The sequence below is a fragment of the Cuculus canorus genome, chromosome 3, assembly GCF_017976375.1.
Source record: "Cuculus canorus isolate bCucCan1 chromosome 3, bCucCan1.pri, whole genome shotgun sequence".
In the NCBI taxonomy this organism is placed as follows: Eukaryota; Metazoa; Chordata; class Aves; order Cuculiformes; family Cuculidae; genus Cuculus; species Cuculus canorus.
The window spans coordinates 118,572,375-118,596,236 of record NC_071403.1 but is presented as its reverse complement, the minus strand read 5'-3'; the positions used below and the strand labels follow the sequence as shown (position 1 = coordinate 118,596,236).

Genomic DNA, 23,862 nt, shown 5'->3' with positions numbered 1-23,862 from the left:
AAGATACGGGAATGAATCAGATGTACAAGTCCCTTGCCTTTGAGTTTACTGGTTAGGAATCTAACCCTGAGCTGCACTGTACCCTTTACTTCTGGTTTTCGGGAGAAAAATATTATCATCAGCTGCCTGAGCACTGCAGGCTTCTCCTCATCCCACTTCACCTCCTGCTAGAGCGGAGGGAGAAGGAAGGCTTGACCTTAGCACAGGATGCTCCCAGGATGGAGCCTGCTATTTACTTACAAGAAAATACGCTTCAGCAGCCAAGAGAGGGCGCTCCTTAAATTAATTAAAAAAAAGGGGGGAAAAAAAGAAGAAAACCAGAAAAAAAACAGCCTGAAGAGAGAAACCAAGCATGCTTTCTTAAAAAGGAATTTTTTCACCTGCACCAAAACAAAAAGTTAAATGCAACAAGTTAAACACAGAGGTGTTTTCCCACCGTAGAACGAGGGCTGGGGACACCCATGGGGCAAAGAGAGGCACTGTTGGCTGAAGAGGCAGGAGATGTGGGTCTTTTGTGGGCCCAGTTGCTGCCCCATTGCTGTTATTCCTCCCACCCCAGTTGATGTTTCACTTGCCCGGCACGACTGGTTTTGCTTTGTGCTTTGAGATGCTGCTGCATCAGCCATCAATAACAACCCCTCACCCAGCACCTACGGCCGTGTTTGCAGCCCAGTAATAGCTTTTCCCCATGAAACCGATAGCTCGGCCAGTCCCCAGCACAGGGATCTGCTCTGCAAGGGGCTGGCGCTGGATAAAGCCTGAAACAAGCCCGTCTTTCTGTAACAGCCACGTAATACTTTTCGAAAGGCCTTTAAGTGCTGCCAGTACCCGTGATGGGTGCCAAGTTTTATTTTTGTCAGCCAATTTGGGAAGTTTATTAAACCTGTGACCAGGATTGGAGAAGGAGCCCAAAAAGCAATCAAAAGCACATAATAAATAATAATTAATATCAGCGTGTGGTGCTTATTCAGTATTTTTTCTTCTTTCAAGGATCTTTTAACTAATATAGCAAAAACATGTTCCGCATTATGGTGGTCTCTCCTACAGCAGGTATTTATCAACCTCCAGTTACACATGGCAAACCGAGGAAAATGGTGTTCCTGTAGTCTGCTGGAGGAGCCCAACACATGTCCCTCCCCGCAATCCATCGCGCCTGAACGTGAAGAGACGCAAGAACCATAGTAGGGTCCTGGATGCGCACTTTAGGAAATGCTGCATCCCTGAACAGGCACAAAAGAGATGAGGAAAACCCCGAGACGGTACACACCTCCCTTCCCCTCTCCCTTTCACTGTTAGGTTGTATTAGCTTATATATCAGCAGAAAATGTTAAGGCACCGGTAATTCAGATTTAATGGTTTTTTTTTTTCTCACCTGCAGAACTGCCTGGAGTGGTTCATGTTGGGACCTGCTTTAATATTGCCTTTCTCTGGGTCATAGATGGTGGTTGCTCGTGCATAAGCTCCTCCAAGAATAAAGATGAACCCATTGAGAGTGACTGCAGGAGCATATTTGTTATCTGTCAATGGAAAGCAACACCGAGATCAGTTTTAGGCTCAGGTTTGGAGACTGTTTTTTTATTTATACATTCCCCTTATTCATAGATAAGTCACGCTTCTCTAAACCTCCACGGCTAGGGAAAGAAAAATGAGGAAACCTTTCCTGGTTTTGTTCTTCTCTCTCCAAGTTCTCAAAGGCACTTTTAAAGTTCCTAAGTCCTTCATCACCCAGTACACGCCTCCCTCTAAACTGGTAAAGTACAATTATCCTCTCCCATAGCCTAATGGAGTCACCGTGAAAGCTCCACTCTTACACGTGAAATTAAGATGTCAAGTTGCTTCAGAATTTTGAATTGCTGCAAATTTTAACTCAGATGCTTCCCATGTCTGTGCAGCAGCTAAGTACAGAAGAAACCCACAGTGCAGAGACACCCTTAATAATATCCAACAGTTGGTTCTCTTCTGTATTCCGCTTTTGCTTGTGGGAAGGTCACCCACAAAATCCACAAGATTTCCTGAGATTTTTTCCGCCTCCTTTATTTTCCTGTAAATTCACCTGCATTTTTATTTTCAGGTGTGCACATACCTCCAAGCAGTCCTGTGTTTTATCAACAAAGTGTGTGAGGTTGGAGTTTGAAATTACGCAAGTCCCTTAACCTAAGTTCAATCAGAGTTTCCAAGGATGCTTTAAAATTCTTGTGTTAGCTGCGGTATTATTAGAAATCCTGGTAAAACTAACCATAAATTATCGAATAAAATCACTCTAATTTAATTAGTTGACTTGTCCTGTATGCTGCTAGCACGCCATATGCACATTATTAAACATGAGCCAGTTGGGCTGAAATTTCTCATGATGGTGTCTGTCTTGATGCGATATCAGGTTTTTTTAATCAACATTTCAGTGAAACCAATCAGCAGTGTCTGGGAACAAAAGATGAGAAAATACATTGCTTTATTTGAGTTAAAATAAGCCTTACAACCAGCTCTCTATGCAAGTGCCTAAGCCCTTTTGGGTGTGAAGCAAACATTTCCTGCGTGGCTACTCTGATGTCAGAGGACACTTCTATCAAAATAATCCATACATAGCTATATGTTAGAGCTTCTTCCAAACTGGCACTTTTATATGCTCAGAAAAGGGTGATCCTCTTGCATCTCCAGTGGAGAATCAGCCTGGACACGGTCCTGCCAGCTCCACTCCTGAGCGAGGGGAGTCAGGGCAGTGCGCTGGAGAGGAGGTGCGATATCATCTTTACTGTGCTCTTACACCTCTGTTAACAGCCTCTACATAACATTGAAGGGGTCTTTATGTTCCTCCCAGGTCTATAACACTATGACCGTGTCCTTTTACGAACACAGAAAGAGATGGGCTTAAACCAGCCCTGACAGCTTTACTTCTGGCATTTACTTACCACTAGTGCGTAACCCTGAGGTTCTTGTAAAACCACCTTATTCCATTAAATATTTAACAAGAGATTTAATTTGACATGAATTAAGCAAAAGCCGATGAATGACTCCAGAAGAGAGGTAATTTCCTTAAACTGGAGTATGAACTGGTTAAACTAGAAAGAAAAGAATGGGTTTGTGGTGTCTGCTTCTGTTCCAGCATGGCCATAGGGTGGTCTGGCTCTATTCATCTCACCCTACGTTGGTGCCTGTCCAGGGGGACACGTGGGGGCACAGCGCCCGGGATGAAAACAGACAAAACATGTTACGGGTTAAAGCTGGGCTCCAATTACACTGAGTATCTACAGGCGTATGTCAAAAAAACCATGGATGTATTAGGAAAATGTCACTGATCCTTTGGAACAGATGGGAAGAAACTAATTCATCCAGAAAATAGAACAAGGAGTATTCAGTTTCTTCTTGGTGCCACTAAGCCACTATAATTCATCAGAAAGACTTATCTGTCCTAACAACCCGTCTCACATCCCTTTCCAAATCAGACTTGCATATGTGACATTTTTTCCAGTTAAGACACTCATCAGAAATTTTCTGTATTTCATTATCGTGTCTTCCTGGTTTTTTTTTTTTTTTCTTCAACTAGAATTGTATTGAAGAAGAATGAAACTCTTGCATAAAAAAACCCTTCAGCTCCCAAATCTCACAGGGAAATTATTTGGGGCTCCCTCAAGGCAAAACAGTGACTTCTCAGGAGACTGAATCACTGACTCCACATTCCTTTTTTGTTAAAGAAAGAGAGAGAACCCCCTTGGTTATTTTTATAGTGATTTTCTTTTTCTTTTCAAATAGACAGTCTGATATTCTTTTTCTTTCTTTATTTTAAGAAGCAATCATGTTTGATTCTCATCAATTTTTCAATACATCAACTATCTGTTGTATTTTTACTGCTTTGGCTTTAGCTACAATTTCAGGAATTGCTATACAGCAAGCCTGAGAGAGAGAAACAGAGAAATCTCTGCTATTTCTTTCAGGAAGGGAGAAGTTCACAGCAAACAGCCTCCTGATCCTGATGAAGATACAGCAGAAAGACACGAGGGACACCCCTCCAGAGATAGGTAGAAAGAAAACAGCGTGTTTTATTTTTGTTTTGTTACCATGGAGGCAGAAATTGTTCACAGATACCGAGAGCTCAGAAAACTCAAGCCATCACTCCTGCTCTCCAGGTGTGGACGAGCACCTTCAGTCTTTAACTGTATTTCGTCCCAGGTGCTACCCACGCTCTTCCCTTGTTGTTGTCCTTTCCAGGGCTTGGTAACCTCATGCAAACATTGGGGAGACTCCAACTTCTATCACTACTCTAAGTCCTTAGGATGCTCAGAGTGGAAAGCAGGTTCTGCTTGCTTGAGCTTTTTTTTGTCCATGGGCATGAACATGAGCTTCTGTGGGTCAGAAGCTTGCTGTGGGATACAACAGGGACATCGGTTATTTCAAACGTCTGCCAGATGGAAGGAAGAGAGGGCAGAGGAAGCATGGAAAACAGAATCAACCTCCTTTTGCCTCCAAAATTCAAGTGTTTGGGCTGTTGGTTACAGTAATCCATTTCAGATTGCAGGATCTGAAATGGGATTTGTCCAGCACAGCAAGCATACTTGAGATTAAAAGGCAGAATAAATGCAAAGGAAATAATAGATAAAAGGTACTTTTCTCTCCAAGTGGATAATATCATAATATCACTCTCTTTTGCTGCTTATATACGAAAATACGCAAGTATTTCTATTGTAGCGACAGGTCATTGCAGGAAGGGGTATGCACTCAGCAACAACCTTTGAGCTGGAGGTGTACTTCACACGGGGTTGATAATTTAACCTACTGGTGTGCTCCTCACTTAGTTAACGACAACGTGCTGTGTGATGTGTTTCACGGCTCTCGTATCTCTCGATACATTTTATGGTCAAGTAGCATAGTTCTGCTTTCCCTTCCATGATTGCTTGAAGATCTTATGCTGGCTTCCAGTAAAGCACTCGGTCAGAGCCTGAAGTGTCATTAAAATGAATGGCGGCAGCACTTCATACGGAAACAGGTTATTAAAACCAAGCTAGTCAAACATTTTTATCAGGAGGAAGAAATGCGGGCGTGCCACCAGCCCAGCTAGAACTCCAACTGAAGGGTGTCCCTGTACGCGTGGGCAGCCAGCGGGGTGGGGTTGATGCACACGATGCAGCAAACTGGACAAAGGAAACTAGTTAACACAAACTAAATCTGCTTTTAATAGTAAGTGCTTCTTCCCCTCCCTGAATATGATGCAGACAAGCTCAAGAATGGCATAGTAATGGCTATGATGATATCCCACGTCAGCCAGGAGACTGTGGTCTGATCCCTAACATAGCTCACGAGGCTGAAGCGCAGACATTGCAATTAACAGCAGGGGCTCCGATGTCAGCCCTTCTGCACGGTGCTCTCAGGATAGCTGAGTTCTCCTAACTCCAAAATTGGTTGCAGAGCCCCATGGTTTCCCCAATGAACCCTTGAGCAAATCCTCCTCAGAGACTCTGAAAGTGAGCGTCCTCACTTGTAAACGCTGCATTCTACCTAAGGGAGTTGGGCATCGCATGTGCCGAAGACTCCACCTGCCATCGCGGGGCGGCTTCAGCATGAAATCTACGGGCAAAATGTTGATGAATTGGAGAGAGTTGGACAAAGCGCAGCCACACAGATGAAGCACAGGTAGGAAGTGAAAGGGAGGACATCCGATAAAAGGCAAACACAAACCCACTGACGTTGCTGGTTAGAGCGGGAAAAAGCATTCTGAATGGAGGATATGGCACATCCAGAGGAGAAATGGGGGAGAGATAGGAAAGTAAAATTCAAGCTTACTAGTGGGAAAAACATTAAGAACCAATCATGGGAAGAAAAACCCATTGAAGGATGAGATGCTCTGAGACTTCCAGGTGAGAGCTGGCCAAACCCACACACACGGTACCGAACTACTGACCTTGGGGAGAAGCCCAAACCATATATCTAATTTCTCCTGTAAAGTCCAAAAATAAATTCATGGGAGCATTTTAACCAAAATAAGCCATGGGACAGTGAAACAAAAATGCTGGTAATGCTGTTTTCCAGATATTTCTTGCTTTCTTGGGTCTATGATTGTCCCACTTTGGTTGGACGTATCACTGCTATGCTAGAGGAGCTAAATACTTGGACTAGAAACCAGAAATGCTCATAGATCTTCGAACTCTGTGTTCTCATAGTTCTCACCAGATTTTAAAATTTAATACCGGTGATGATTAAACACTGGTTTTCCTACGATACAGAAACATTAATAAAATCCAATAAGTCCACCAGTACAGACACTGACTTTTCAGCTTATCAAAACAGGTATATTTCAGAGTCCTGGCATGAAGGCACAAAGTGAACTAAAAGACAGTGACAAGATAATTAGGCTTGCTTGCAGTCACTGACTTCAGCATGTCTATGGCCATCTTGTTAAATAAGACAAACCTCAGGAAGCTGGGCATGAAATACTTTTTTAGCAGAGCTATATAGGGCAGCCTGGCAAGAGATGGAAAGGCAGGTGATGCAAGTACATAGCCTGGGTTCATCTACTCTTGCAGGACTTTGGCTTGGCAGCAGCAAACTTCTTACAGGTCCAAACATAAGAAAGGGATGTGCAAGGTGGTCTAATAAAACATGCAGCGTGAAAGCTCTGGGAGCCTCCAGTACCCCAGTGAAATCAAGCTGTAGGTTTTGCTGCTGCAGGAACATCTGCCAGCTCCAAAGGTAGGGAGGACAAACTCAGGGCAAAGGATGGGGCACTGAGAAAGACCCTCTCCAAATGTGCATGTGTGTAATCAACATCTACCCAAACGCTGCCATAGTAACCATGTGCAATGTGTTGGTGAGCATCAGACCTACTGCATGCAGGCATCCACATCCCAGCACCTCCTGGCAGGTGAACACGAAAGAATAAATGGAAGCTGGGAGTGAATTTGCTAGAAGAGATTTCCTAGAAGAATTTGCTAGAGGGAATTCCTAGAAGAGATCCAGACAGAAGAGAGAAGGGCCTGGGCTGCATGGACTTCCTGTTGGACCCCACTCCATGTCTCCTCTGCACAGGCAGGGCATCAGCGTCCAGCCTACACAGAATAACAGAATCGTTTGGGTTGGAAAAGACCTTCGAGATCATTGAATTAAACCATCTAGGCTAGCTAAAAAATGACCGTCCCCCTTGTCATGGTTGATGCCACTGTTGCTTTGGGTTAGGCTGGCACACACTTTGAAAGAGGTGGATCTTTTGGGTTCAAATGTGTGCCATGCTACGGTCAACTCACTATCATAACATGCCACAGTGGCTTCAGACAAGTACTATCTGTCTAAAAGTCTCCAGAGACCTTGGCTGCTTTCAATACCTGGATCTAGTGTCGCATACCTGAGCATGCTTAAGGTATTCTTAAATAATCCGTTGTCCTGTTTGAGGTCAAACAGTTTTCACTGATCTCTGGGGTGACCTTAAACAACATAACTCGCCATCAGATATCTCAGTTGACTTAGCTCAGAGGGATACCTAAAGAATTCACAAATCAATACAAACAGGCTCTGAGGCTGTCAAAGACACCCCAGCAATGATCGTATCAGGATTTATCTCAGCTCCTTTTTGTAAAAAGCACCCCAAGACTCCTTCTACTCCCTCTTTGTTTTAGATAAACGTTGACTGTACTCAGCATTGCTTTCAGTTCTTGGGGAATGCTTTACAAATACAGGTGATATTGCGGTTCTTGTAGAGCTGGAGAAATTAAAGTACATTTCCAGTCTCCCCACAGCCTTTTAGTGAAGATCAGGCATCACGTCAGCTCAGTTTTCCAGACTTTCTTGAACCGGGTGCAATTTTTCAGGCTATGTGTTATTTTACTTTATTTGCAAACAAATTGATGTTACACATTTCCCAGCAAAGACACACAGCAACTCTGTATTTCATCATATATTTCACGCCTTCAACTTAACTAATTAACTTTGCTTACACCATAAAACATAAACACCGTCGTCTTTTAACTTCACCGGTGTCTTCCATGTATTTTCGTTAGGAAATAATGGTACCTGTCCATTAGAGCAATGGCCAACTCTGGATGGTTTGGATGATTTTTTTCCAAGTAGGGGTGGTTCTGATGCCTGCTAGACAGTGTAACAAGCCCAGGGAATGATTTCTTAGCTCCTGTGGCACTTGTACTATTTGGTAAGGAAAAGGAATTCTTCTTTGCATAATGTATTCATTTTTTGCAATACGCCGTGAGTCCAGGAAAACCTCATACTGTCAGTCAGTGGATTAAATGAACAGCAGCAGCCGTAGCCACGTGATGGAAAAAGCCAGGCAATAGGGTTGTTTGCGCTGCTGTATTACATAAACATGACTTTCGGTTAACGCCCTCCTGCTGGGCGCTTCACGCTGCATCATATGCATGTCATGTTACGTTAGGCTGGACACAAACAGCACCAAAGGAGTCAGAGAGGAGCAGCGCTCTGCAGAGGGGAGCTACAGCCGTGCCTCCACCAGCTCCTCATGACCTGATCTACTAGGGAACCCCAAGAAAAGAGTTGTAAGAATTGTAACAAGCTACATTAAAAAGAACAGCTTCAGTTTGCTCTCTGAATATGCTTAGGCCTTACCCGAATATCTTATAACTGTGCTTCTATAATTTATTACTTGCTACTCCTATTGCTCTACCAAGCTCAATACCAAGGCTGTGATTTATTTTACATGAAGCACCTCATGTCACAGTTTCAACGTGACTAAAAGGTTTAGGATGGTGAAACACTGGAACAAGTTACCCAGAGAGGTGATAGAAGCTCCATCCCTTGTAACATTCAAGGTCATGTTGGATGGGGTTTTGAGCAACCTGATCTAGTTGAAGATGTCCCTGCTTATTCCAGAGGGGCTGGACTAGATGACCTTAAAAGGTCCCTTTCAGTCCAAACTATTGTACGATTTCATGATTCTAGGATGCAAAAGCGAGGCACCCACAACAGCTTCTCAGTGATGACTGCACGAGCGCTCTTTCTTTGGCCACCTAAGTAAAGCCAGACCAAAGGCTGCCCACTCACCCAGCGCAGAGCAGGTGACCCAGGTCAGCTTTCACCCCACAATAACATCCTCGAGGGGTTGAATGCGAAACCCCATTTCCAAAGTAGCCTAAACACTCAGGCTGCAAATCACCACAAAAAGCAAGTAAGCTGCAATCTTCTGAACGCTATTCTAGTGATGGAAGGAAGTTTACACCTCTACGCTGGCTGCTGTGGTGCCGCTTGGCACTTGCCCTGCTCTTTATTCTGTAAAATGTTTGGTGAGCAGGAGGGCATCACAAAGTAGGAAACAGAGTTTTAATAATCTGCATGTCTCGGAAATTTCAGCCTCTGAAGCACGTCGCCTTTGGACACCACTGATAAATCCCAGGTAAGAATGACCAGCACTTCCTCTAGGACAGGCGTCGGTTTAACAAATCCATGAGTAATAATCCATTAACTGAGCAGTGCTGTAGAACCGCATGGAGCAACACACGATGACAGGGTGAATTTTCACTGCACTTTGTGATTTTTTTGGATCTAAAATTACTAGTTGTCCATATCTAATAACTGCTTTCCTTTCTCCTTTACTTTGAACTCAACACTTCTATTTGATAACTAGCTGTATTAATGAGTGACAACTGCCTTCAGTAAAGATCCAGATAAATGCCTCTCTGGCACAATATATGATATATTCCTGTCAACCTGCATCTCCCCTCACCCCCAACTCTCTTGCCTTCCGCAAAGGCATTAGAATACCTGTAGCACACCCATGTTGTAATACAGGCTTAATCTGCCACCACGCCTCCCTTACCGATCATTGGAGACTCTATAAAACTCCATGAATTAGTCTGAGGGATGTAGGACTGCAAGACACCCGCAGCTCGGCCAGCTTCATTCACCCCACCAAAGACGTAGATCTTCCCACCGCAAACAGTTGCAGCAGCTGAATGGACAGCCTTTGGCAGAGGAGCGATGGTCTCCCACTGGTTGGTTATCGTATCGTACCTAGGACAAAAGGAATCGGAGTGAGCTGAGATGATGCAACACTGGGTGAACGGTAAAGGCAGGATAGACAGGCAGAGAAAGCAACCTGGGATATAAGAGAAAACCAGCTTGACAAGCAGAAGAAAAGTGGAGGTGGAAATGTATTTTCTAACATCCTACAAATTCAGCCACTGGGTAAATAGTGTAATTAATGCTTTTTCTAAGCTTTTAAAACATTGAGAAAAGCTTAGAGAAAGCCTCTTCTATTTTCTGCGTATGCCTCTCAAATCTCATTACAGTCCAAGCTAAAGAAACTCTGGACATCTTTGTTGAGATGTCTTCTGTTAATTAATTTCTATTAATGAGTGTACAGTGAGATTACTCTTGCAAATCAGTGCAGCGATATCCAATAGCAACCGCAGGCACGCAACTGTTAATATACTTCAGTTGTTCAGCTTGTGGAACGCATCTCACCTGCAACATAATGCAACACGATAGCTCTTTTTACTCTAGTTAACTGACCAGAGATGCACATTTTGTGCCAGAACAAGTTGCTTCCATTTAATTTTCATTGTGCAAACCAAACCACTGTGCTTCATTCCAAAAGGCTGCAAATGTTAATGCTGGAATAAGATTTCACAATTGTATCCATATTTGACATGAAGCAAACAGAAAAGAGAACGCATGAAAGTGCTAAATTAGTTTTAAGGTCATCAGAATCTGATTTAATTAAGCCATTGACCATAAGGGATGTGCAGTTAATAATCCATGGATGCAAGATTCATTTTAGACAATGTCACAAGTACAGACGTCATTTTTTTTATAAAGATAATGTGGCAGAGATCCAAATAGCTGCTCTAAAATGAGTCCTGGCGACAGAAAAATAATGTAATTTTTTTAGGCTTCTATATTTCCATGTAATGGCACATTCAGTCAAATAGGAATTTCCTGCATAGCGATTATTCAGAATTGTTGACTGCAAGAACAGAAGCCCTCATCACCCATTTAGGGCTTTTGCTGTTAATATTAGTGATATGCAATACGCAAACATGAAATGAATCCATGGCAATGAACCTACCTGTAAAAAAAGATCTAGTGAGGGGGGAATTCTGCCTTTGCAATGTGTCCCTCAAATTCTCACTGCCCAGACTTGGGGAAAATAAAAGGGACAAATGATATAAATGGTGGAACCAGCACCAAATAATGCGCTTAATGAAACCGCATTAATGGGTTTCCGAGTAATATAACTGAAAGTAATTAACACACTCATGAAAATGAAGCACAAGCAAGTGGGAGTCAAACTTTGACTGAAAGGGATGAGGGAAGTCCCTTATAATGAGCACGGAGAACTGCCTTGTACAATGCTCTAAATTAGCTACTGAGAAATTAAATTAATCTACAACAAAGTGATCAAAGGGGAGAAATATAACGAGATTAAACAGCACGGTGCTGGGAGCATTCAAGGTGACACACCTACCTTGGGCTGATTCTTAAAAGTTTGGTACCGAACTCAAGCCTGCAGATGCATGTTTGACTGCACAAGCAGCTCCTCCAGGGGAGACACCATATGCTGCAGCGCCTGCATTTACCCACAGCACTCGGGGCAGCACTCATGCCCACCCCAACACATATGCAAAAATAGCACATTAATATAAAGTTTTGTGCGCTGCTTTCGTGTTACGTTTTGCTAACTGTCATAACTTGAAGCTTGGTAATTTAATTGTTGATGTATAATAAAAGATGTGGTTAAGGAACTGGTTCTAACTGGCTAGACACTGTGCAAAGGCATAGAGTTGAGAAGAACTGACCTACTGCGCCTTTCCAGTTCCTCAGCTTCTAAGATAAATTATACCTGTCACTTGGTACTTATTGTCTTACACCACTGCTACCTGGCAGCAGGAATTTCTGTGGCCCGCCAGAGTGGTCTGGGATGGGATGGTGAGCAGCCGTACTGCCTTCCCTGTGCTAGGAGAAGTACCTGGCCAACCACAGCTCCCAAGACTGATATGTTCCTGCCAATGACTTTCTGATCCTCCTAAGCAGGGGAAGCAGGGATTATATCCTTCACATCTGCTGTGGGCTGGGCATGGTTGAGGACGACTTCTACAGGAATAATAAAGATCCAAATTACAAAATTAATTGTCCTTCCTCTGGATGAACTTCACTACTGGGACCTCAGGTCTCCCAAACCTTGGTTTTTTTCCCCCACTTTCACTGCTCTCTGTCTATGGTCTGTGATGACAGAACTGATCTTTCTTTCTCCTACTCGCTTTCATCTGTGACGGGGAGGCAGAAAAATGACCAGTTTCACTCATCTGCTGAAAGCGAAAGGCTTCAAATCTACTGCATATAGGTGCAAACGGGGCAGCTTAAAATCCCAATCTTGTCTTGAGAATCATTTGGTTTAAAAAAATCAGTGACCCATAAAGCAGGTGGAAGCCAGTCCATGCCCACCTGACACAGACATCTAATGCAGGTTTTACAGAGACTGCTCAGTGAAGCAATCCTCTTAAGTAAGCGCCTAACTTACCTCTGGGGCTGAAGAAGACAAGTTGAATATGGCCTTTATGGCTTCCTGATACTTGTACATCAAGTCTCTTCATTGCAAGGGAATTTATTCCTCTGGTTCATTCCTTCCTTGCAAAACCATGGACCTGATTCCTAGTCTCTGTGTTTTGCTTCATCTCCTACCCACCAGAAAGTTCTTTTTGTTTTCTTTACGTGGGATTATAAAGCCTTCTGCTAACAAATCTTTCTCTTTCACATATGGAGTTGCAGAAAATAATAGTCACCTCTTCACCTTCTATGGGATAAAGGAAGTAGTCTAAGCTCCTTAAGTCTCTGCAAGGCAGGTTTCCACCATTTTGGTCTATCTCAAGTCAGCTCAACGTGATCACAAAAGGATTTGTACCAGATTAACTAAATTGGTTTAAAAATGAATAAAGTTGAATCTTTGTAACCTTCCAGGACAGGAAATAATGACACCTGCTTTACCTCTCTGCCCCAGGGCCTTTCCATCTGTTGCGTCATCTCCAGCGTTGCCATCACTCCGCTGCCACTAGTGCTGGTGGTGCTCCTCAGCTGCCTTTAGCACCAGCTGTGCTCAAGGGCCAGCAGGGAGGGAACTGATTTAAAGAATAATCACTTTGATCTCTTTCCATTAGTCAAGCTTTGCATTTGATTCCCCTGTTTGAAGCTGTAGATGGAAACTTAATGGGAGCTGGCTTCAAGCCAAGCAAAGGTTTTTCTTCCCTCTCCCTCACTGCTCCCTCCAGTCCCCGTGCGTCCATGCCTGTCGTTGGCTATGGGCCTACCAAGCTCATCCCTTGAAACTTCAGGGACACCTCCTTTCACATGACTGACTCTTGGTTTTACAGTCCCTACATGCTATGGACTTACGTGTGGTTTCACACAGATGTCCTCGCATGCCTTCCGCTGCCCCCAGAGCAGTCCTTGCAACCCCACAGTCCATGGCCCTGCCATGCTCTGGACATTGGGCCTTCCATGCATGCAGGATGTGTGTATCCCCATCTGTCACTTCCAGAGGGACCTGGACAAGCTTGAGAAGTGGACCCATGTGAATCTTATGAGATTCAACAAGGACAGATGTAAGGTTCCGTACTTGGATTGGGGTAGCCCCTGGTATTTAACACAGGCTGGGAGACGAAGGGATAGAGAGAAGCTCTGCTGAGAAGGATTTAGCGGTGCTGGTGGATGAAAAGTTGGACATGAGGCCAACAATGTACACTCACATCCCAGAAGGCCAACTGCATCCTGTGCTGCATCAAAAGAAGTGTGGCCAGCAGGTCAAGGGAGGTGACTCTGCCCCTCTACTCTGGTGAGACCCCACCTGGAGAACTGTGTCCAGCTCTGGAGCCCTCAGCACAAGAAGGACACGGAACTGTTGGAGCAAGTTCAGATGAGGGCCACAAAAATCATCAGAGGGATGGAACATCTCTCCTATGAAGACAGGCTGAGAGAGCTGGAGTTGTTCAGCCTGGAGAAGAGAAGGCTCCGGGAAAACCTTAATGCAGCTTTTCAATACTTAAAGGGGGCTTATAGTAAGGTGAGGACAAACTTTTTAGCAGGGCCTGTAGCAACAGGACAAGGAGTAATGGTTTTAAACTAAAAGAGGAGAGATTTAGAGTAGATATGAGGAAGAAATTTTTTACAATGGGGAGGTGAAACACAGGAGCAGGTTGTCCAGAGAGATGGTAGATGCCCCCTCCCTGGAAACTGTTAAGGTCAGACTGGGCTCTGAGGAGTCTGATGTAGTTGAAGATGTCCCAGTTCATGGCAGGGGTGTTGGACTACATGCCCTTTAAAGGTCCTTTATAACCCAAACCGTTCTGTAATTCTACGATTCTATGTATTATTTATACATCCATGATATGGAAAATGATCTGAACACAGCAGAAAATACAACCCAGGCTTGAAAAGCACACATGCGGAAATAACCTTGTTGGTTTCCATAACCCTCCACTCTCAGGATTTAACCTGTGGGCCAGAACTTCCTCTTACTTCACTCTTTTCATTCAGTGCCTCCTTTCTTGCTCTTTCCCTACTACCTCAGTATTGTTATCACAGAACCCTTCATTTCAAGCTGTGCTGTTTGCTTCTCTGCCTTCTTGACTTTTGACCTCTTCAATACATGAAAATTGTATTCTTTTTTCTCCTCAGTCTCTTAATTTCTCTCCTTCTAAGTTAAACAGAGAGATGAGTAGCTTCATTTATTCACATTATAAAATGCTTACATCACGGTCAGTCGCTTACAGACATGCACTCTCCAGTTTCTTATACATTATTTAGTTCTGTTTGCAGGAAAGCTGCTGTTTAAAATAAAGCTGTACAGTGTCATATTGATCTGCTCTTCAGACGATTCACGATTTATTGTTGTTTAAAATCACATTAATGGATTACTATTTTTTGCCTTTTTTATTTTCTTCTGACTGTTCTGAGGAGCTTAAGAAACTATCGCCGGACAAGGCTATATATTTAATTTTCTTAAGATGTCAATAAAACAGTAGGTTCTGAAGCAGTTACTAAGGCTTATAAAGTACATTCTTTACACTGAATTTTTTAGGCTGTCTTTGGAGTACACACTGCCAGCCGAAGTAATCTCCCAATTTTAGACAACCCTATTGTAAAAGTGCTGTCAGGTCAAGGGGATTCATCTTCTTCTGTCCTTCAAACAGATAATAACCACAAAGCACCCATATTTCCACACTTTTAGTCTCATACATTGTCTTGTCAGCATATGCAGCCTTCTTGGCTCTCAAATTGCATTTATTACAGGGCCCATCCATTATCTAAAAACCTAGTTCGTGGATCCACTTCATTTTGCCGCCTCCCAACTCAACTCATATCTCAGAAGACGACAGAAAGTGTAATACCCTCTCGCCTAACACCTAATGACTCGCTCCCTGTCACACAGAAACTTGCCAGAGGGCCTTGATGGAGAACTGCAGCCGCGCTGTTATTTCCCTAAACACTCATTCCAAAAACATAACTCTCCCTGAATATATACCCGTGTAGAGCCACAAAAATGGACTTATAACTCAGACCCTCTGGCACATGTATATTGTTTTAAGATGAGTAACGAATGACTCCTACCCGTCTGTTTGTGATAGTCCTGTAATATTATCCATCAAGGCGGAATTTTTACTGCCTTTTTACAGAAAAAATGGTAGATAAAGTGTAAAAAAATCTCAGCCCTATTGCAGTTGATGGGAAAACACCCACTGATTTAAGTGGCAGCAGACTTTCTGGTTGAGGCTGCATCCTTCAGCATCAGTGAGAAAAGTGAAAGCATGGAGTGAGAAGCACAGGAGATGATGCCATAAATCATTAGGAATCTGGTGGTCCCTACCTGCTTTAATGCTCTCTGATGGTACAGCAGATGAATCGGGTGTACTCAGGTGGTAGCATGTATTGCTAAGATGGTCTGACATCTCTTTTTAAAACCCAAAATGCAGTAAAACTATCTTTGTAAGATTTTAACCACTTAGGATGAAATGTTGCAAGAATTCCAGGAAAAAAATGGTGGAGAACCAGAAAGAAACTGGAGAAAAAGATGTCAGTTTCTCCATCTTCAAAGACCCACTGTGGTGAGACACCCTGCAGTCTCCATGCTCTGGGGCTGCTAACTGGTCAGGTCAGGGTAGATCACATTGGATTGGAGATACGCCCTTCACCAGGCCAGTGAAAACCACATTGAAACTTGGCCAAAGATGAGCATTGTCATGCTTGAGCTAACTGAGCCAGCAGAAAGCAAAATGTGGTTGGGAAAGATAAGCTGCATGTGCATGAGGGGAGGTGGTAGGCAGCCGAGAACGGAGGATGTCCACCGTGTTGTTCTTCACACTGGTGGCACAGCCCAGGACCGCATCGTGCGTCGGGCCTGGATGAGCCCCCGTACCTCCACCTGAGTGGATAACAGGGCTATATGAGATGCCTCCTTTGGGTCAAAAAACAACCAAAACCTAAGAGCGCAGAACCCTGTAATTCAGCACTGAAAGAAGCAATGTCAGCCTTAGAGGTAAACGTCATTTTTGGCATCATCTGACTTACGGCATACGATCAAATAACTTTACTATAATTTTAAAACAACGCTTTTGTAAGATCTGCTGGAATGACAGAGACATTTCTTCCCTCCTGAGAGACAGTATCTCAGCGTGCCAGCGTACCCAAAGTAAAGTAATATTCGAAGAGGAACGTGCAGCCCACACAGAGACAAGGTCGGAGAACACCACCCACGTGTGGCTCTTGAGGCAGTAGGAAAGAGAGGGCAAACTCACGAAGTGAGCAGTAACTGTGCGTGCAACTGCAGATAACTGAGCAATTAAAGTGGCCTTTTTTGAACGTTGCAGAAGGCCTCATCACTTGCAAAGATGGATACAGTGATCTCTGCTATTTAAATTCCCGAACGCTCACACAAATTAGCTGCCTGGTCCAAACGGGAAATGCTTTTGCCTGAAAAGGCCTGACTTTGCTCAGGAGGGTCAGCTTTTTCTCACCTGCATTTTTAACAGCAGAACCCTGGAACATCCATTCCAAAATGCACCACGCCAGTCTCTGCTACTGTCATCCCCCACTGTCATTTTAATACTAAGGATAAAAAAGAAAACATTCCAAACCCTCTCTCTGTTCTTGCCATAACCCAAAGGAGGCCATGTTGCACTTTTTCCATAGCTGCGTCTCACAAGTCACTTTATAGACAATAGCAGATTAATTATAACCACGGGTTTAGCAAATCCCCACGACAAGACATCCTTATTGCGGTTGAGACAGTGTGTGCTGAAATGATAGGGAGGAAAACCGCTCCTTTCTCACGCAGAAGTCTCTTGGTGTGCTTATTACAACAGAAAACCAGCACGGCTGCTCTCACCGAGCCACGTGGGGTACGCTGAGGGCCGGAGTGTGACTTTGCAGGCTGCAATGTCATTTGTGGCAAGGGCTTGGGCGACTGAGATGATGAGGAAGGAGAGGGGGTGACTTTGCTTGATTTGGGCTGTATTCAGCTGACCAATGTTTGGGATGCTTTGTTAAAGAGAGACCGTGAGAATTCGAGCAGAGAAAGAAATGAGGCTCTGGATAAAATTAAAAGAGATCGTTCAGTCAATGACATCTATCAAGATACCTATCTGCGACAGCATTATTTTGATGTTCCTCTATCAAGAGATTGAATGAAAGACTGCATCTCTTTCCTGGCCTCAGTCTCTCCCATGTTCACAAAAACATTTCTGGTAGTTACAAATTCACTGAGTTAAATACCTTCAGAAAAAAATTGGCATAAAATGGTGAGATTATCTTTAAAGCCAGTCCCAAGGGTGGCGCCCACCTCAAGCTCGGAGTAAGAAGGGAAGCAACGCTCACGTGTTGCAAATGCTGCTATTATTTATTATTCATTCTTCTCTGCCTGCATTTCTCTGCCTCGCTGAGAACATCATCACCGATGTCAGTTCTTCAGCCCATGCCTGGGCTGGGAGGGAAGGCTACCTTGTCCCACAGCACACATCCTTCCCTTTCGTCACATCCTATCTCCTAGGCAAAATAGTGCCGAATTTGTGAACACAGAGTAACACAAAACTGCCTGTGAATGGTGATCACTCAGCACCAGACAGGCTCTCCCTGGCCAAGAACACATTCCCCAACACTAGAGCGAGTCCAGAGGAGGCCACAAAGATGATCAGAGGGCTGGAGAACCTCTCAGATGAGGAACAGCTGAGGGAGTTGGGGGTTGTTTAGCCTAGAGAAGGCTCTGGGGAGACCTTAGAGCAGCTTCCAGTACTGAAAGGAGGTCTGCAAGAAAGATGGGGAGGGGCTCAAGACTGATCATGGAGTGCAGGGATAGGACAAGGGGGAATATTTTTAAGTGAAAGAAGGCAGATTTGTATTAAATAACAGGCAGAAATTTTTTACTGTAAGGGTGGTGAGTCTGGCACAGGTTGCCCAGAGAAGTCGTGGACGTCGCCTCTCGAGAATCACAGAATCACAGAATCACCAGGTTGGAAAGGACCCATTGGATCATCGAGTCCAACCATTCCTAACACTCCCTAAACCATGTCCCTAAGCACTTCATCCACCCATTCCTTAAACACCTCCAGGGAAGGCGACTCGACCCCCTCCCTGGGCAGCTGTTCCAGTACCCGATGACTCTTACTGTGAAGAATTTTTTTCTGATATCCAACCTGAACCTCCCTTGACGGAGCTTCAGGCCATTCCCTCTTGTCCTGTCCCCTGTCACTTGGGAGAAGAGCCCAGCTCCCTCCTCTCCACAACCTCCTTTCAGGGAGTTGTAGAGAGTAATAAGGTCTCCCCTCAGCCTCCTCTTCTCCAGGCTAAACAACCCCAGCTCTCTCAGCCGCTCCTCGTCAGACTTGTTCTCCAGCCCCCTCACCAGCTTCGTTGCTCTTCTCTGGACACGCTCCAGAGCCTCAACATCCTTCTTGTGGTGAGGGGTCCAGAACTGAACACAGTATTTGAGGTGCGGTCTCACCAAGTGTGTTCAGGGCCAGGCTGAGCAACCTGATCCAGTGGAAGGTGTCCCTGCCCATGGCAGGGGTTGGAACTAGATAATCTTTAAGGTCCCTTCCAACCCAAACCATTCTATGATTCTGTGATTTTATGATTCTGTGAACTGATCTGTCCCACGCACAGAACTAGGCAGAAATCGTTTGGGAAAAAATGCTGCTCACACAATCAAAGTTTGTACCAAAAAGTAGATCTGCAGAAGGAAACTATTTTTGGCATTTCCTCCGCGTTTTGACTTTGAAACATTAAAGGACTTTTGATATAGGTTTTGTTAATCAGTATTTATGGTATCTATTTAAAAGAAAAAATAAAAACTCCTTATATAAATAGAATATAAACGTTGCAGCAGCAAAATCCAGAAATAATAGATTGAAAGCATCTTTAGTCCTAAACTTTTGAAAAATGTACTTCTTTTTTTCCAAATCTTTCTTAATGACCTATCCCTTTTTGGCTCGTCTGTTAAGGCAACTTTTACTGAGAAATGTCTGCTTCAAAATGTTGCAGCAGAAGTATTCAAATTCAGCAATTAAAACTGGCAAAAAGAAAAAAAAAACCCTCATATTTTTGGTTGCCAGAGGCACTGAAGAAAAACATTTCACAAAAAATGTATCATTAATTTATTGTCATAGTGCATTTTTAAGTGTTTGGGTAAGGCTAGGGCTGTATCGATTGTTTTGGAATAAAATATTGTTATATACTGCATTTCAAAGTGGTTTCTATTTTTTAATGAAAACATTGATACACATATAAAATTTATGGTTTTATTGAGTGATACGCTTGACATGAAATTAGTTGGTTTTGGAATTTTACTTTGTGAAATGTTTCTTTTGTTTTTGTTCCTTCCTTTTTTGTTTTTTTTAAGTTCCATGTGAGAAAAGGGAAACTTCTGTATTATCTGGAGTCTTCTTGAAAAGAGAAATTTCCACTCTCTCCCATCTCCATTCAGCCCCACTTGGCCAGTAATTCAAACCCGTTTCCATTTATCAATTGTTTTCCTTAGAAGTTGGCAGCCCCCGGCCAAGACCACCAAAGCGAGGATCGTCCTTACAGCCAGGTCAAGGCTGAGGCGCTTTACCAGGAGAACACATGCGAGAAACTTATTTTGCTGTTCCCTTTTTTGTTGTTTTTAGTTATTTTTCCAAGAAAAAAAAGGATTATTGAGGACTATAAAGACTTCCACCACTACTAAATTCAACAAAACTCTATTAGTTCATTGTATAATCTGTGCAAAGTGCCCACAGAAGCTTAATTCCTTTCTTTCCCCCCCCCCAAGCAAACCAACAAACTGGCAGCTTTTGTCTTTGGTTTTGAAACAATGCTTTCCACTCAAGCTTTAAAAAGAAGTGTAGTCCTGCATAGTTTTTTAGCTGCTAAAAAACCTTATTTTAACACACACAGCCCATCTCATGTGTCCTTTAAAAGGGAAATGGTCCTTCAGCATAGCATGATGAAAAAGCTGGAGCAAACAGCACACGTTTGGTTTGGTTTTCTTTACCTTTCCACATGGTCAACGTTGCCTGCCACGCCGACTCCTCCAATTGTATAGATTTTCCCATCATACACCAGACTGTTATGTCGACACCTTGGGACTGTCATGCGGGAGACGAGGTTCCAGTTATCGAGCAAGGACATGTAACACCAGACATCAGCAAGCGTAACACCTGATTCCATGCCGCCTGGCACCGACGCGCAGGTGAGAGAAAGAAAAAGGGAGAATTACGTGAGATCCTGGAACGGCAGCAGCTTTGCACACAGCTATCAAAGCCAGTTACAAAGTAAAAAACTCTTCAAATGACATTTGACTAATTAAAATAAATCACCCTCGATACCGAGCATCTGTTCCGATGATGCATATCTGTGTCATTTATTCATGCGCCCCAAAGGCAGGCTTTTTTTTAATAAGATGACACGAAGAAATCAAGATGTCAGGCTACGAGGGACATGTACATAAGGGGATAGACCCTTTACAGTGCTCATAAATAACTTCCAGCCTATTAAATTACTGCAACACTTACAAGAAGGTGTCAGGAGGCAGAGGCTACTTTGGCTTGCAAGACACAGGCCAGGCTGAAATCTAAAATGCTTAACGCAGTGATGGATTGAAGCAACACATGTATGGGCAGAATGAAGTCAGTGCTTGCACGTAAGCTTAATGCCTAATTTTCAGGCACAAATTTCTTATTTATTTTCATTTTGTGATGAAGGAAAAAACCAGCTGTACAACTCATGTAAAACAGTTCAAAATCCTTCAGTGAATTATTTATATTGGTCATTTTTTAACTTCTAACTGAAGCTTCCAAGGTCACCACTTAGTGGGTGTCCCCATTTTGAAGCAGAAAGAGGTGAAACAATTTATTTGAGACCACACTAGGAGTCACTGGGTTGAGCCAGGAAAGAAACTAAACTCAGTTCTGTGTTTTAATGAGAAAACCAGGCTTCCTCTTTGGTATTTTGCTCTCCAAACCTATTCTATGCAGCGTGGGGTTCAGTACTTGGAGCTTACAGGAATTCATTCCCACTTCTGTTGGTTCCCCTTCCCTCTTTCCTGTCTCTTGTAGGTTTGAGCAAAGCAAAATATCCACTGACTCTCAGCTAGGTTTCCAGCCGTGTGGGACTTCCAGCTCTCCTATTGTAGTAATCAAATACCATCAGCTCATCCACATTAAAGGGAAAGAGCTGAAATAAGCTTTGAACTTAGGATTCAACACCTTTTCATATTGGAAAGTACCTCAGCTAAGAATAACTAAAAGTCAACACCTCACGAAAGCCTCCACAGAAGGCTTTCGCTCCAGCAGCAAAATGAGCATGGGCAAAAAGAGGTCAAGAAATCATTTCCAATCAATCTTTAGGGCCTCTACGCAGTATTAATGCAATTTAATAAGACAGGCAGCAATTTACTGCAGAAAATGCAGTGAAGGAACTTGGCAAGGGAAAGGCAACAGCTGTAATCCCTTCCTGGTACTGCCTGGTGCACTCCCAGCGACATCCTCGGATCACGCTCATCCACACCTCCCTGCCCAGGCGCCTCTTTTTATCATCAAGCCTCCACTCAGCTGCCACCAGAGCATCCTTGCATGGCCTGTTGGGAATTGCTTTTCCCCCTCCAGCCAAGCAAAGGTACCACCAGACCGCAAAAACCCAGACACCATGATGCTACAGGCGCAGTGCAGACAGCTACTTTGGGAGTTAAAGCCTTCCAAGGAGTGTGGTCTCAGTTTCATTGAAACTAAGAAGATTACAGGGCTAGTGACTACTGTCAAAACAGAGGTCTCAACAACAAGTACAAAATGTGAATGCTCCTGTAAGCAAATACTGTAAATGCAGGTCAGATATTCAGCTGTTCAGCCTGTCTGTCTCAAATTCCATAAACCACCATTTAGACTCAACTACAGTCAGTATTTTAAATTGTGTTTCTATGGCAGTGAAACCTCTTTGCATGCTTAATGGTTGTCAGACCTATTTTCTTCACGTTGGAACTGCAAAATACTGCTGTTGACTGCTATGAGAGAATGTTAACACTGCAGAGAAGTGAAGAATGATAAAAGCAGGGAAATCCCTCTCTCCCAGCCTGCCTCCCACTTGTCTTTTCCCCCCCACCAGGAGCAGCTGGGTAAGACTCCCACATGTCCTTCTTCGTTTGAGTTGTCTACGTTGTAAGAAGGAAACTTTACTCCTAGCCCACTAAGTCTGGAGGACGAATGGACTGAAAGCAGCTCTACAGAGAAGGACTGGGAAATCAAGGTGGATGAAAAATAGGACAGGAGCCGAGAGTGTGATCTTGCAGCCCACAAAGCCAGCAGGTTGAGGGAGGTGATTCTCCTCCTCTGCTCTGCCCTGGTGAGACCCCACCTGGAGTACTGCATCCAGCTCTGGAGTCCTCAGTACAGAAAAGACATGGACCTGTTGGAGCATGTCCAGAGGAGGGACTAAAAAATGGTCAGAGGGATGGAACACCTCTCCAATGAAGAAAGGCTGAGAGAGTTGGGGTTGTTCAGCCTGGAGAAGGAAAGCTCTGGGAAGACCTTATAGAAGCCTTTCAATATATTAAAGGGTCTTGTAAGAAAGACAGAGAGAGGCTTTTTACCGAGGCCTGTAGTGGCAGGATAAGGGACAATAGTTTTAAACTGCAAGAAGGTAGATTTAAATTGGACATAATTTTTTACAATGAGGCACTGGCACAGGCTGCCCAGAGAAGTTGTGGCTGTCCCATCATTGGAAGTGTTTGAGGTCAGGTTCAATGGAGCTTTCAGCAATCTCATCCTGGTGATTCTGTGATTCTGTGATTCTGTGATTCAGTGGAAGATGTCCCCGTGCATGGCAGGGGTGTTGGATTAGATGGTCTTTAAAGGTCCCTTCCAACCCAAACAATTCTGTGATTGTGTATTTCTCTGAAATCTGGTGCTTACCTGAGAGATAGATGTTGTCTCCAGCGCTGACCACGCTGAAAAACTCTCGGTCATAGAAAGGCAGGCTGGCCAATGGGTACCACTTGTTGTTTTGAGGATTTAAGCAAGTGACTGCTGTTAAAGCACGCTGATTCATGCCAATCATCTGACGACCTCCAACTAAGACTATTACCTCAGCTACTCCTAGGATTCAAGTAAGAAAACTAACATTATAAAAAAGTGACATCTCTCAACCAGACAGGAGCCTATAAAAAATACTCGGCAGTCAGTGTAATTTTAATGTATCTTATATAAATCTGCTTTAGACCGTGCAATCAAATCAGGAAGGGTGAGAAAAAAGGGAGTGTGTGTGAGGGGGAGAGCAGTGGGTGAGGAACGACACTAGGAACACGCTTAGGAGAACTTAGGAGGGAGCAAACCATCTCGGCAAAACTTGAAGGGGAAAGATTTCCATGTAAAGATGTCCACTGACTTCAACAGCCTT

General features: G+C 43.7%; 1 protein-coding gene across 2 annotated transcripts in view; it reads right to left on the bottom strand.

The window, feature by feature from the left end:
- KLHL29 (kelch like family member 29) overlaps positions 1-23,862 on the bottom strand; it is a 410,457-nt gene that overhangs the window by 13,902 nt on the left and 372,693 nt on the right. For both annotated transcript variants that reach the window (XM_054062520.1, XM_054062521.1), the window contains 4 exons: positions 23,379-23,561; positions 20,468-20,648; positions 9,767-9,960; positions 1,373-1,517 (listed from right to left, as the gene is read on the bottom strand). In XM_054062520.1, the coding sequence (XP_053918495.1) occupies positions 1,373-1,517; positions 9,767-9,960; positions 20,468-20,648; positions 23,379-23,561 (703 nt within the window). The remainder of the gene's footprint in view (positions 1-1,372; positions 1,518-9,766; positions 9,961-20,467; positions 20,649-23,378; positions 23,562-23,862) is intronic.